This window comes from Podarcis erhardii (genome assembly GCF_964252035.2).
Source record: "Podarcis erhardii genome assembly, chromosome: 1".
Taxonomy (NCBI): domain Eukaryota; kingdom Metazoa; phylum Chordata; class Lepidosauria; order Squamata; family Lacertidae; genus Podarcis; species Podarcis erhardii.
Window position 1 is genome coordinate 24,118,587 of NC_138497.1, and position 13,706 is coordinate 24,132,292.

General features: G+C 42.4%; 1 protein-coding gene and 1 long non-coding RNA gene across 2 annotated transcripts in view; both read right to left on the bottom strand.

The window, feature by feature from the left end:
- Window positions 1–454: 454 nt before the first annotated feature.
- The window catches only part of LOC309344993, a 165,213-nt gene continuing 151,961 nt past the window's right edge, over window positions 455–13,706 (bottom strand). Inside the window, exon 2 of the long non-coding RNA XR_014157965.1 lies at window positions 455–1,235. This is a non-coding gene — a long non-coding RNA (uncharacterized lncRNA). The remainder of the gene's footprint in view (window positions 1,236–13,706) is intronic.
- KCNK13 (potassium two pore domain channel subfamily K member 13) overlaps window positions 1,603–13,706 on the bottom strand; it is a 64,462-nt gene continuing 52,358 nt past the window's right edge. Inside the window, exon 2 of the mRNA XM_081864025.1 lies at window positions 1,603–3,104. Coding sequence (XP_081720151.1) covers window positions 2,182–3,104 — 923 coding nt within the window. The 3' untranslated portion in view covers window positions 1,603–2,181. The remainder of the gene's footprint in view (window positions 3,105–13,706) is intronic.

The following is a 13,706-nucleotide window of genomic DNA, read 5'->3' on the forward strand; positions in this document are numbered from 1 at the left end:
CAGATGCCAAGGAGATAAGTAACTATACAACCTTTAGAAGACACCTGAAGGCAGCCCTGTATAGGGAAGTTTTTAATGTTCAATGCTTTATTATGTTTTTGTATATGCTGGAAGCCATGCAGAGTGGCTGGGGCAACCCAGTCAAATGGGTGGGGTATGAAGAAGAAGAAGAAGAAGAAGAAGAAGAAGAAGAAGAAGAAGAAGAAGAAGGAGAAGGAGAAGAAGAAGAAGAAAGTTTTAACTGTTTTAATGGATAGGTTGTATTCCTCACAGAGGAAAACAAAATCAAGGCTTTATACTAAAAGTGCTCTATACTACTATTTTTCCACACCTAATACTTCTAAGCGTTATACTTGCCATTCTTGCAGCTGTGTCATGTCGGTGGCTGATTGCCATTTAGTGATCAACCAATATCCTGAAATCATTTTCTCTGTGGGTTGTTTTCAACTACTAATTCGGCAGGTAACAAACATCTTTTATTGTTTGCTTCCAAATACATGGCCTTACATTTTGCAATGCCCATTTTCATTCCATTTCTACCATTTCAGTTCATGAGGCCATCCAATTAGTCCCACGTAATTTCTCAGTCCTTTGGAGAATTACAGTACCTTTTAAGTTAGGGTCATGTTCAGGTTGGAACAGCACACTCCCACGTTCTTCCTGTGGTTATTAATAAAAATGTTTTCATAAAGCAGGCCTTAATACGGTTCCCAAATGACCTCTGCTAGCATCTCCTCTCCAAACTGAAACTTTTCTGTTTCCCAAACTCATGGTCTTATAAAGTTATAAAGCTACAGCCTAGATAATAAAATATCAGTGTTACGTTTCTCCTGTTCCTTCCTAGCCGCACATTATATTTTGGCTTGACTGTAAACAGCAAGTCTATGAAATTATTTTGACATGTGTTTGTGCTTGATCATTTCCATGCTTTTCCATTTTACTACCCCTTTTGTAGATTTTGAGAACGTCACCTTTTTGCAGAGATCTATTGATGGTAGTGATAGCAGCTATGGATCAAGTTTCATAATAGGAGCACTTGCATTTTGAAACCTGGGTGCCTGGTGACTCTATGGGATTTAACTTAAATTTAATCTAGTGTGTCTGATGGCAGAACACTGCCTCACAATGAAAGACACATAGGCACGTATCTTTCCTTGTGAGGCAAAGTTTTGCTATCAGATACATGTGATCCTAAACAGGGCTGTTTTCCCCCAGCCAGAACTCAGTTCCGGCACCTCTCTTTCTAAGAGAACGAGGGAAGTGATAATGGTGAGTTCTGGCACTTCTTTTTCTAGAAAAATAGCACTGATCCTAAAATGTGCAATAAAACTTCTTCCTTTTTTTGCACACAAACCCACACATGATACCACTGCATGCAGATCTCCCGATTATGTCTTCTGCACATGCCACACAGTGTAGGATTCCAATGCATGCAAGAAGATAAATGGTCTGGGCAGCTGAAGGAGAAGAGATCCACTCTCCATTTCCAAATTCACAAGGCTTTTGCTATTCAGGAGCACAAAACTCAGGTGGCTAGTCACTCTTGGACCCAGTAGCGAATGACTGTTCACTAGTGAAATCAAAGGCAAGTGACTATTTCGGGGGGGGGGGGCCTAACCTGGTGTTCTCCAGATGTTGATGGACTACAACTCCCATCATCTCTGACCACGGGGATCAGCTGGGGCTGATGGGAATTGGAGTCCAACAGCATCTGAAAGCCACAGAGGAGTCACTGCTGGGCTATTCAGCTATCCACCTATGCGGTTGCTTCCTGCACCTTCCGACACACACAGTTGTTCTTGTACCGCACTTTCTGGTGCACAACATCTTTGGATTGGGACTACTACTGCAACTTTAACTGCTTGCTCTCCTGAGCGTTTTCAGGACTGAGGTGCCAGCCAAAACAAAGCGAGCAACGCATCTGCATGGTTTCTCTCCATTTCCCCTTGCTCCTAACTCAGACCTAAACTTAAATACATGCGGAAGAAGCTTGTTAATTGCAGCTACACTACATGACACCACTGGGATGTTCTTTGGCAGGGTCTGCAGGGCAAGGGTGGATCGGCGGCGCAGTGCAAAATGCAAGAGGTCCAAACTGCCAGCAACAACACTAAAGGCACCTCTTCTCAAGAGGTGGCCTGCTCAGTTAGTTCTGTCTCTGTGATGACATTTGACCCTTCATTATCTGTTACCCAGTGATCCCCTCCCAGCGTGGATGTCTCTATCCGTACTGGTCTCTGCCAGCCTGTTGTTCATAATGCCCAAAGCGCCTACGCCGCCAGCAAAACCGTTTTGTCTAGAAGCGATGCTTGCTCTGGGGCAGCCATTGGCACTGTCGGACAACTGTTTTTGCATGATGGCCAGTGACACTTTGTTAGACGCTAAGAGGTCTTTCATCGAGATCATCTCGCCGGACAGCCTGCGCCCATCTGCCTCGCTCTCGAGGACACCATCTGACTCAATGGATATGTTGCGTTGGCTCCGGGCAACTCCCGGCACCACAACATTCCTTCGCGACCGGAAGAGTTTTCTTTGGCACCTATGACACGTGCTGTCCAGTTTCCTTAATATCCAATTCACAGACTGTTTGATGACGATGGAGATCACGTTAAAGAGGGAGTAGATGCAACAAACCCCCATGAGTACGAACAGGAAATTGCCAAATTGGTAAAGGCCTCGGTTCTCATAGTGGGTGTTCTGGCCACTCACCAGGTCGCCAAAACCAATGGTGCTGAAGGCCACGAAGCAAAAATAAAGAGAGTCCAAATACGTCCACCCTTCCATGGGAGAGTACAGAGCAGAGGCACAACAGGAAACAATGATGGATGCAATGCACAAGATAAGCATGACGTAATATACGGACGGCTTCCATCCTGCCAAGCTGTCCACTTCGGCGGTCCCAGGAGTGTGATGGCTGTCTTGGGCAAGGCCCCCCCTCCGCCTTAGTTGCCTCTCGCGGCAGGACTTCATGACATAGGCTATGATGGTGATCAAGCGCTCCAGGAACAAGTTGAAGAACAAAATGGTCCCTGCACAGCCTATAAGGCCATAGAATATCAGGAAAAGCTTGCCTGTGACAGTGGCCGGTGTGGTCATGCCAAAACCTGGAAGACAAAAACAACAGGGAAAAGTCACATGGGCAAGACTTCTGAGCAGAACAGAGGAACAGGCAAAAGGGCAAGGGATGCTGAAAATAGCCATTTTCATGTAAGAATCTTTATTTATGTATTTTGTGATTTTATGTCATGAACCACCCTGAAACCTGTGGGAACAGGGCAGTATACACATTTAATAAATCATCGTCGTCATCTTTAGATGTGATCTCAGTAACAGATAGGAATCATCATAGTCATCCATGTAATGTTCTTGAGTGCTTCATAAACTTGATCTAGTATTTGTTACAACAGCCCTTCAAAGGGTATTATCTCTGTTTCGCAGATGAGTGGCTGGGTCTGAAAAAGTGTGGTTTGTCCAATGGTACCCAGTGAGTTCATGGGTGAGCTGTAAACTGGAGTTGGGTAGCACCAACAAGATCTGAGTGGCTCTAGTCATTCATTTGTGGATGGTTGACTTACTGGGATCCATCTCCTCCTGTTCTTGTGGAATTTAGAGATTAACTTTAAATGAGACATTTATCTAAATTGCTCGTACTGTTTCTTCCCATTTTATTAAGTTACCTGCTGGTCTTTTCCATCCTTCTAGGAAAGATGGGCTGGATGTCACATACACTATTTGGAAGGTGGGTGGAATGGCATTATCGCCTGCACTCATCCATTCCATTATAATTTAAAACAAAACAAAAACCGACCCCAAAGTTCCCCCAAGAGGGGTTCTAAAAGCCCTAATGGTGTGTACTCCCTCACACAGTTAGCAGTTATGCAAAAGGCCTCCCTGGTTCGATCCCTGGCATTTCCAGGTAGAGATGGGACTCATCTGAAATCCTGGAGAACCTCTGTTGGTCAGATTAGACAGGAGAGAACATCTGGTTCTCTCCAGATGTTTTGTGACTATAACTGCCATCACCCCTGAATGCTGGCTGGGGCTGATGTGAGTTGTAGTCCAACAACATCTGGAAGACACTTTGTTGGCTACCCCTAAATTAGACAACAGTCAGCTAGATGAACCAATGGTTTGACACAGTACAGGGTAACTTCCTGTGTTCTATGCATCTGAATGTGGTGGCATACCTGTAGTACCTGAAGTAAAGTGGATGGCTGTAAGCGGTAGTATCTTTTCTACTGTGAATTGTCTCTTGAGGCAGACTTGTTAGGCTTGTGTCCTTTAAGGAGAAGAAAACATTCCCCACCCCCATTTCTTCAGATATTTGGCAACAGTTATATATTTACCCATATTTATTGTTGAAGCTGCTTGCTGTGGTTATTTTGTGAGGATTGACTGAAGCTACTAAGGCTTTGGGATATTTATTGTTGATTTAAATATGTGGCAGGGCCAAAATAACAGCATATAAATGTGAAAATCAAGCAATCAGTCAGAGGCAACCGGACACTTTCAGATCAATCAAAACTATGTGTAGACATTTGTTTCAGTTCACTCCTAGTAACTTTAGATTTGCAGCCTTTGTCTTCAATTCAATCAGAGCATTTGGATTTAGGTCGAGTTTGTGCTATAAATCTGCTTCAATCTAGTACAGTTGCTTAGTATACTGTCATTTATATCACGGGACATAGTTGCTCCTCCTGGAATTGCTGCTTCTTTTTACCTCGGCGGCTTCCAAATGCTTGCTAGCCATTTTTTGTTTCCTCCCCAACATAAGGAGAACTTGGGATCCTCAAAGAAAATAAGATTCTTCTTTCTTCCCCTTTTCCTAGAAATGGAACACAGTGTCCCAAACCCTCAACTTTGAGGTTAGAAACTGACACGGGACTTCACAAAACTGAGGCCCTCGTTGGTAGAGAAGAGAGCATGATGATACTAAGAAACAGTTACAGTTTATCTTACATTTTGTCACCCTGAAAGTCTGTAATTTGGGGAGGACAGAGTGCTAGACTCCCTTTACTTTCCCAGAGTTTGCTCTAAGTCATTACCTCCTACGCTTTTGCTAAACTAACAAGGCAGTAGATAATATTCACCAAAAAGCACATCCCTTATTGCAACGTGATGTCTTTGTCCTGTACATTTAAGAGTGTTAAGAGTTTCCTTTGAGCTCCTGTCTGCGGTCTCTCTTGGCAAGGTTCCTGTGCTCCATTAATTACAGCAATGTTCATGTGGGTGTGTAATATGCTAAGCAAAGTGTATTTGAGTTCTGTGTTGTTAGCCAAAAATAAACAAATCCCTAGATTAATATAGGAATTAGATACTCATGACAGCACCACAACTTATATTATTACACTCAGTTTTATTCTGGTAATTTGTATCTTCATTATTTTTGGTGGGCAAGGAAGCATACAGCCACTGTGGTGTTGTGGTTAGTGTGTTGGACTAGAAGCTGGGAGACCAGGGTTCAAATCCCCAATGGACCACAAAGCTCACTGAGTGAGCTTGGACCAGTCATTGTCTCTCAGCCTAACCTACCTCATAGGGTTGTTGTGATGATGAGAAAAGAAAAGGGAGAACCACGAACCACATTGAGCTCCTTGGAGGAAAGACAGGATGTAAATATAATTAAGTAAATCATTTTTATGTCGGTGCAAGGCAGGGGTTGTGTTTTGTTGCAGCACCTTGATTGCCCTCTATCTTCTTAGAAGCATTCCATTTAATTGGGAGAACTAACTTGATAGTAGCTGGAAAGTCCCTTCAAAAATTTCAAAATTACCCCCCTCCCCAATTCCACTTTCCTATGAAGAATGAAGAGGTCAAACGTGCAGATAGCACAGGCACTAAATGTTATGATTTTTGACTACCATGAGTATTGTGAATGGGTCTATCACCAGACAGCTGACTGGTGAACATGGACTTAATGTAGAAAAGCTGCAATTTTCCTTAAAGGCTGTTATTATCCTTTCGGTGTCTCAGCCTTCAAATCTGAATTAGGCCAGAATCAGAAGTTTTAGCAGGATTTGGCTGAAACTGGGACAAAAGTGCTATATTTCTGGAACCTTAAGCATCATCAGCAAGTACATTGCCTGCTTTAGGAGTAAAATTGCTTCTAAAAACCCTGGGTTGGTTAAAAAAGTTGAGTGTTATGTTGGTTAAAGGAGCATAGGGACTTTCCCTTCCTCACATAGAGCTACAATTCCCAAAGTGGTTTAACAGTCAATCTCTCTTCCCAGGGATGTCTGATACCATAGTATTTTTGTGGCTTTACTGCAGGCTTCCTCAAACTCGGCCCTCCAGATGTTTTGAGACTACAATTCCCATCATCCCTGACCACCGGTCCTGCTAGCTAGGGATCATGGGAGTTGTAGGCCAAAAACATCTGGAGGGCCAAGTTTGAGGAAGCCTGCTTTACTGCATATGGGGAAAATGAACATCTTACATTCTCTGGAAACCATCAAGTTTTAACAATGTACAAATGCATTGCAGGGGGTTGAACCAGATCAGGGGTCAGCAAACTTACTGCTCCTCAGGCTGGTGTCTCCAGCGCTGATCGCGCGATGGGTGGGGGAGCGCGGACCCATACGCGTTCGCACATGCTATTACCTGCGCACTTCTGGGTCAGAGGAGCACTGGAAATAGCTTGTGTGCATGTGCACAGGCCTCCTCTGACCCGGATGTGCACAGGAAATAACGCTTGCGCATGCGCAAATAATGCTTGTGCATGCGCACAAGCTGTTTCCGGTGCTCCTCCGACCCAGAAGTGGGCAGCCGCGCAACGCAGTGTCGGTAAGAGTGGACGTCGGGCATCGCCGCAGGCTGGATAAATGAGTCCCTTGGGCCTTATCCGGCCTGCAGGCCTTAGTTTGGGGACCCCTGAACTAGATGATCCTTGTGGTCCCTTCCAACTCTATGATTTTATGATTCTATTCTCTGCTTGGAAACCTGCACAGCAACAGATATGGCAAGACAATGTGAATCTCTAGTGCTCTCCCATTACAAGGAAACTGACCCTGTGAACACCCTGGAATGTTCTCCTGCTTGGCGAAAAGAGGAGCAGATCTGTTTCGTAAGAACATTCAACCAGCATCAAGCTTTCCCACACCGAACTCTTTTGTGTCTCAGTGGATTTCCTGCATCAGCCAGGGAGGTTGGACTTGATAGCCTTTGAGACACACCAGAATCACAGGGTCGGAACGTAATTATTTCACTTCATTTCCATTTCTCCTTGTGGTGGACCTGATTATATCTGCATGACCGTGTGGCGCAGTTGTTTCTTTGTCTTTGTTCTTACACAAAGGAACTGTGCACTCACTTTTTAATAACTGGGCCATTTTAAAAAGACTCCAATTTAAATGATGCATGCACACAAACAAACAAACAAACAAACATGTAAACAACTGGATACCCTTTCGCTTGATTATTAAGCAAAATATGCCTGCTAGAAGTAACATATGAAACCTCACCCACACAGAATTAAACACCTCCGCTTCTTTATCAGAATATTCTGTCAGCACAGAGAAACGGAAATACAGGATGCTAAAAAGTATCAGGTGTTTGACGATGGGCTCAAGTATGATGAAGTGAAGATAGCCTTCCCTTTCTCATTTACAGAACCATTACTGCTAATCTGTGCTCATTTTCAGAGAAAAATGAGCACATTTGCACTAGTTCACATCCACATGGGCAAAACTCCCCTTCCTTCCTTGCTTTGTTATTTGCCAGATAAGGCCACAGTCACACACCACATATTTAAAGCACCATGATGCTACTTTAAACAGTCATGGCTTCCTCCAAAGAAGCTGTAGTTTGTTTACCTAGCTGACTGGTGGAGAGCAAAGCCACATTAGAAAGACAAAATATTTTTGCTAATGTTTGGCTTTATAAATTAGTTATTAAAATACTGCATTAATTATGTGGCACGTAGCAAGCCAGGAAAATACTCCAACAACTGAAAATGCAACACACCCACGATTTATCCAAACACTTCCTTTCCAAAATTAATTGTGCAGCTTCATGCCTGTGTACTACTCAATAACTCTATTTCCCCAAACGCTTTGATTACAAACATATTACATTTTCAAAAGGAGTGTTAGGAATGCCTCTAATGTATGCTTCAGAACACGCACGGAACACATTACATTTCAAGTTTAAAGCACCATATAACATTCCAGCAAGAGCCCAAAGGGGTGTTGTGGGCAGGTGTAGTAAGTATAGATTAGGTCAACCAAGAATCAGGACCATGGAGAGCTCAGTTACAGATAGGTAGCCGTGTTGGTCTGCCATGGTCAAAACAAAATAAAAAAATTCCTTCCAGTAGCACCTTAAAGACCAACTGAGTTAGTTCTAGGTATGAGCTTTCGTGTGCATGCACACTTCTTCAGATACACTGAAACAGAAGTCACCGGACCTTTCTATATAGTGAGAAGGTGGGGAGGGGTATTACTCAGAAGGGTGGTGGGAATGGGTGATTGGCAGATAGCTGCGATGAGCCTGTTGACGACTCTTAACGACTGCAATAGGTCTAACAGGAAAAAGCAAGGGGTGAGAAGGTGAAAAATGGCTTTGTCATGTATAATGTATAATAAAGTATACTTTATTAATATAATACTTTATTATATAATGTATAATAAAGTATACTTTATTATTTAAGTATGTATAATGTATAATAAAGTTTATTAATGTATAATAAAGTATAATATATAATATCATATATTATACATGACAAAGCCATTTTTCACCTTCTCACCCCTTGCTTTTTCCTGTTAGACCTATTGCAGTCGTTAAGAGTCGTCAACAGGCTCATCGCAGCTATCTGCCAATCACCCATTCCCACCACCCTTCTGAGTAATACCCCTCCCCACCTTCTCACTATATAGAAAGGTCCGGTGACTTCTGTTTCAGTGTATCTGAAGAAGTGTGCATGCACACGAAAGCTCATACCTAGAACTAACTCAGTTGGTCTTTAAGGTGCTACTGGAAGGAATTTTTTTATGGAGAGCTCAGTCTTTGATTTAAGACAGGATTACATATATGACTTGCAGGCATACAGTTGCTCCTGCCGTGTTCTGATGGATTGTTTGCTTATAGACTGTCCCAGAACAAAAATCTCTCCAAAAAGAACACAGAAGAAATTAAATACAGCACTAAAATGTTAAGATAAAAATGTGAACATAAAATGCAATATTGTTATTATCCACCTTGGTAGCTCAGTTGGTAAAGCATGAGGTCAGGGGAAATTTCCCATCTGTTCTTGGCCAGGAGCGGCTATTTTGTACGGTTTTATTTTATAGTTTTAAATATATCGGTTAACTGTTGTTGTTTTTGCTGTTTTCATCGCCTTGAGACAGTTGTATAGAAGGCTATTCCCATATGGATTAACAGAGATCATATGTAGAGTCATCTTTCAGAATAGGTATTTTTTCTCTAATACGTATGCATGTATGCTCTGTAACAATATGCAAATACTACTTGATTGTAAATAGAACCTCAGGGTGGTTTTCAAAAAACCCTTCAAACATTCAAATTAACAACTAAAGAAATTACAAAATTACAAAATAATAATTAAAATCTACAATAAACTAAAAACAGATGAAAACTTCAAACATAGTATATTAAGACATGTTTGTTATTATCAAGAGAATAACAATCTCGTTTATAAACAATGCATGATGCTGCTCTTAGGATACCGATGATTTATAAAATGCCTTAAATGACGAGGCTGTAAAAAATGAAAAGATTTTATATCACTGTAAAAAAATGAAACTCTGAACTCACTTTAACTGAAACAAGGCTGCATTTTAATGTTGTATTTTAATCTTGTTTTTAAGTTGTATTTTAATCAATTGTTTTTATACCTGGTGTTAGCCACCCTGAGCCCGGTCTTGGCTGGGGAGGGTGGGGTATAAATAAAAATTTATTATTATTATTTATTATAACCCCTTAACACTCTTGCATCACCCCTCTTAGTTCTGGCCAAATGATCACGTATAAACCAGAAAGGAAAGTTCACATTTGTACAGCAACACAGAAAACTGTGAATAACCAAGAAGAGTTGAGAAAGACTTGTGAAGTTTCAGGGCTTGTTCCTACAGGGTAACAGCTGTTAGATAATAACCTCTAAAACCTGACTGAGTCAACAAGTCCCTAGGCCATGGCTTCTCAGATATAGACATTATGTCTGGATGCAGCCAGTAGGGACTTTTGGTGTGGCCATCAAAGCATCTATTCACTTTGACTGGCATGGAATATGACTGTGCTGTGATCATACCACAGCCATCACATTGTCCTGTGGCCTCAAACATAGCAACAACCCTGCTGGATCAGGCCAATGGCCCATCTAGTCAGTATCCTGTGACCAACCAGATGCCCATGGGAAGCCAACAAGCAACAGCTTTCTCCCCACTTGTGATTCCCAGAAACTGACATTCAGAGGCACGATACCTCCAATCGTTGAGGCAGAACACAGCCATTACTACTACTAGCTGTTGTTTATTTATTAAATTTGTATACCACCCCGTACCCGTAGATCTCTGGGCATTTGTGCCTCTTATACTACCTAAGTGGTACGTTTCCGAGCACAATTCCGAGCACAAGTGTTGTGCTGACCTTTAAAGCCCTAAAAGGCTTCGGTCCAGTACAGTGGTACCTCGGGTTACATATACTTCAGGTTACAGGCTCCGCTAATCCAGAAATAGTACCTCGGGTTAATAACTTTGCTTCAGGATAAGAACAGAAATCAAGCAGCAGCAGCAGCGGGAGGCCCCATTAGCTAAAGTGGTGCTTCAGGTTAAGAACAGTTTCAGGTTAAGAACGGAGCTCCGGAACGAATTAAGTACGTAACCAGAGGTACCACTGTATACCTGAAGGAGCGTCTCCACCCCATCGTTCTGCCCAGACACTGAGGTTCAGCGCCAAGGGCCTTCTGGCAGTTCCCTCACTGCGAGAAGCCAAGTTACAGGGAACCAGGCAGAGGGCCTTCTCGGTAGTGTCGCCCTCCCTGTGGAACGCCCTCCCACCAGATGTCAAGAGAACAACAACTACCAGGCTTTTAGAAGACATCTGAAGGCAGCCCTGTTTAGGGAAGCTTTTAATGTTTAATAGGTTATTGTATTTTAATATTCTGTTGGAAGTCGCCAAGAGTGGCTGGGGAAACCCAGCCAGATGGGCGGGGTATAAATAAATGATGATTTTTTCCTTGGCTAAACCGACAGCCCCCCAAGGCCTAGACATTCTAATATGATCCAAAGCAATAGTCATCCCCAAACTTTGTTCCCCATGGATCTCTTAAAATTTGCTGAGGATCTTGGTGGAAGACTTAAGGATTTTTCTGCCCATTACAGCTGTGCTAGGTGCTGCATGATTTTTAACTGTATTTTTACAGACGTGCCATGGACCACTTGAATGAAGCTCATGGAACATTGGTGAGCCATAGATCAGTTTGGGAACACCTGATCTAAAGAAAATATAACTGGGTTGTTTGAACAAATAGTTTCCCCAGAAGGAAAAATCACCACCCCTTAGAACAGGGGTTGCCAACATTTTGGGACCGGCGGCCACATATCAAATTTTGGGAGAGCTCTGGGGTTGCCGGCCACAAAATAGCTACAATGGAGAACGTGGAATCACACCAAATGAGTGAGACAACCACCTCTGACAAATTTATGCTTACTACAGGAAGTCAGCTATGTTTTGATTGTGGAGATCACAGAATACTGATCACACACACAGTGTTGCTATCTAACTGGGAGCATTCTTCAGATGTGTGTGTGTGTGTGTGTGTGTGTGTGTGTACATATCACACTCATTCCTCATTTCACATAAATTGCTTAGAAGTTACCCACACATTTTGTCCCATAACTTTGTTTCTAGGAGGGTCAGAGACTTGCTTCTTTTTTTAAATGAAAACTGAGTTTAGGAAACCTGCCCAGTGGCACCAGTGAAAACCTTTGTGGGTACCAGGACACTTGTGGGTGCCAGGTTTGAAATTGTGACCCTTGCCTTATGTCTTAGAGCAGATATAAAACCAACTGATAAATTATTAGTAATATACGCAGCAGCTTCCCCCCTTATCTTAATCACAATTTATTTGACATCTTTTGAACACTAGCTCTAATTGGATGCATGAAAATTCAAACACCCAGTCGGAGTAATTGGAAGGCAATTATATTTGCATTACTGTATTTGTGTCAGACAGCAACATCATATGGATACAGAGATATTTAGTTTTGATTTCGACTTTGAGGAATAAATTAGTTCTAGGTTTTCCTGCAGATTCAAGCAGAAAATTTCATCAGTGGAACAGCTACATATTAGCTCTGTATTTGGATGTTAACAAACCACTACATTATCTTCCTAATACGACACCCAGCGGCCTAGGTTTGAACCCAAGGCACTGAAATCCAGTTTGGTTGAAATGTTGGCTCTAAACTTTGAAGATAATGGTTCTATCCTCACTTTCTTATAAAGCTCATTATATGGGTTTTGTGAGGAGAAGCTGCCCAGAAGGAGAGATAAAAATCTAATAAACAAAAATAAGTGATCAATAATAATAATGTGTGTATACTGCCTTTTTTATTTATTTCATATAATTTATACACCACTTGATAAAAAACAACAACCCTGGATAACAAATAAATAAATAAAACCATATCTGTAAACCATGTTTTCATTTCATGAAAAAAACTTGACAAATGTTCCTCCTTTTTCTATCATGTCCAAGTCTAAAAATCAAATAGTCCTCCATTAGTGGTGACTTAGAACTCTAAATTGTATGTATAGAATAGATGGGTTAAGTTTCCCTCTTTCTGGCATCTGCAACAAACCCAGAGCCAGTCAGCTTACTGTTATTGTCCTTGCATTAAATAAGAGCAAAGAAAGATGTGTGCTTGGGGACGCGGGTGGCGCTGTGGTCTAAGCCACTGAGCCTCTTGGGCTTGCCGATCAGAAGGTTGGCGGTTCAGTTCGGGGGGCCACTAGGTGGCGCATCGGAAGATGGCTGACAATAACATCTCTCCGACCCACACGAGGTAATTTGGAGGCTATGATGGGGGTAATTAGCCTCCCTAACCCCCCCAGGATTGTGGGGGGGACGGCCCTTGCCTGCTGTGCCCTATACCACCCCCGAATTTGTGGGGGTGGGGGCACTAGGCACAAAGCCCTCCTGTGGGATTTTCGGCACTCCTCGACGCCGTTCCCGATTCGCGCCGCTGGTTGCAATGATCTTTAAAAGGAACAATTTGGACATGATTAATTGCACATACATCAAGGAAAAAGGGGAGTAAATACTGCTGACAGAAGAGATCTCTGATAACAAGACAACAATAAAATACGAGAAGAACGCCAAGATACGGTATGACAAATGACTGAGGGGGGAGGGGGAAAAACCTGCCTCTACCTCTTTATGTGATTTAACAAGAAACCCCCTCCCCTAATGAGTCAGAAATTAAGGACTTAAGCTGTGGATTTAAGGCTGTGTGGAGATAAACTTTCGATCCAAAGCAATGTTTCAAGATGAAGCTGGAAAGTTAAGAGTTTTGGAGTGTCGCACTCAGAAAAAATACCGTCGCCATTTTGTGAGGCATTGTGGGAGCTCTTGGGTCTGGGAGGAGAAAGAGAGAGATAGAGTTGTTTACATATCGTGAATCAACTCCTCGGTGGGACTTAAGAGCGACAAATGCCAAAATTTACGATGGAAAAAGTGATGTTATCTA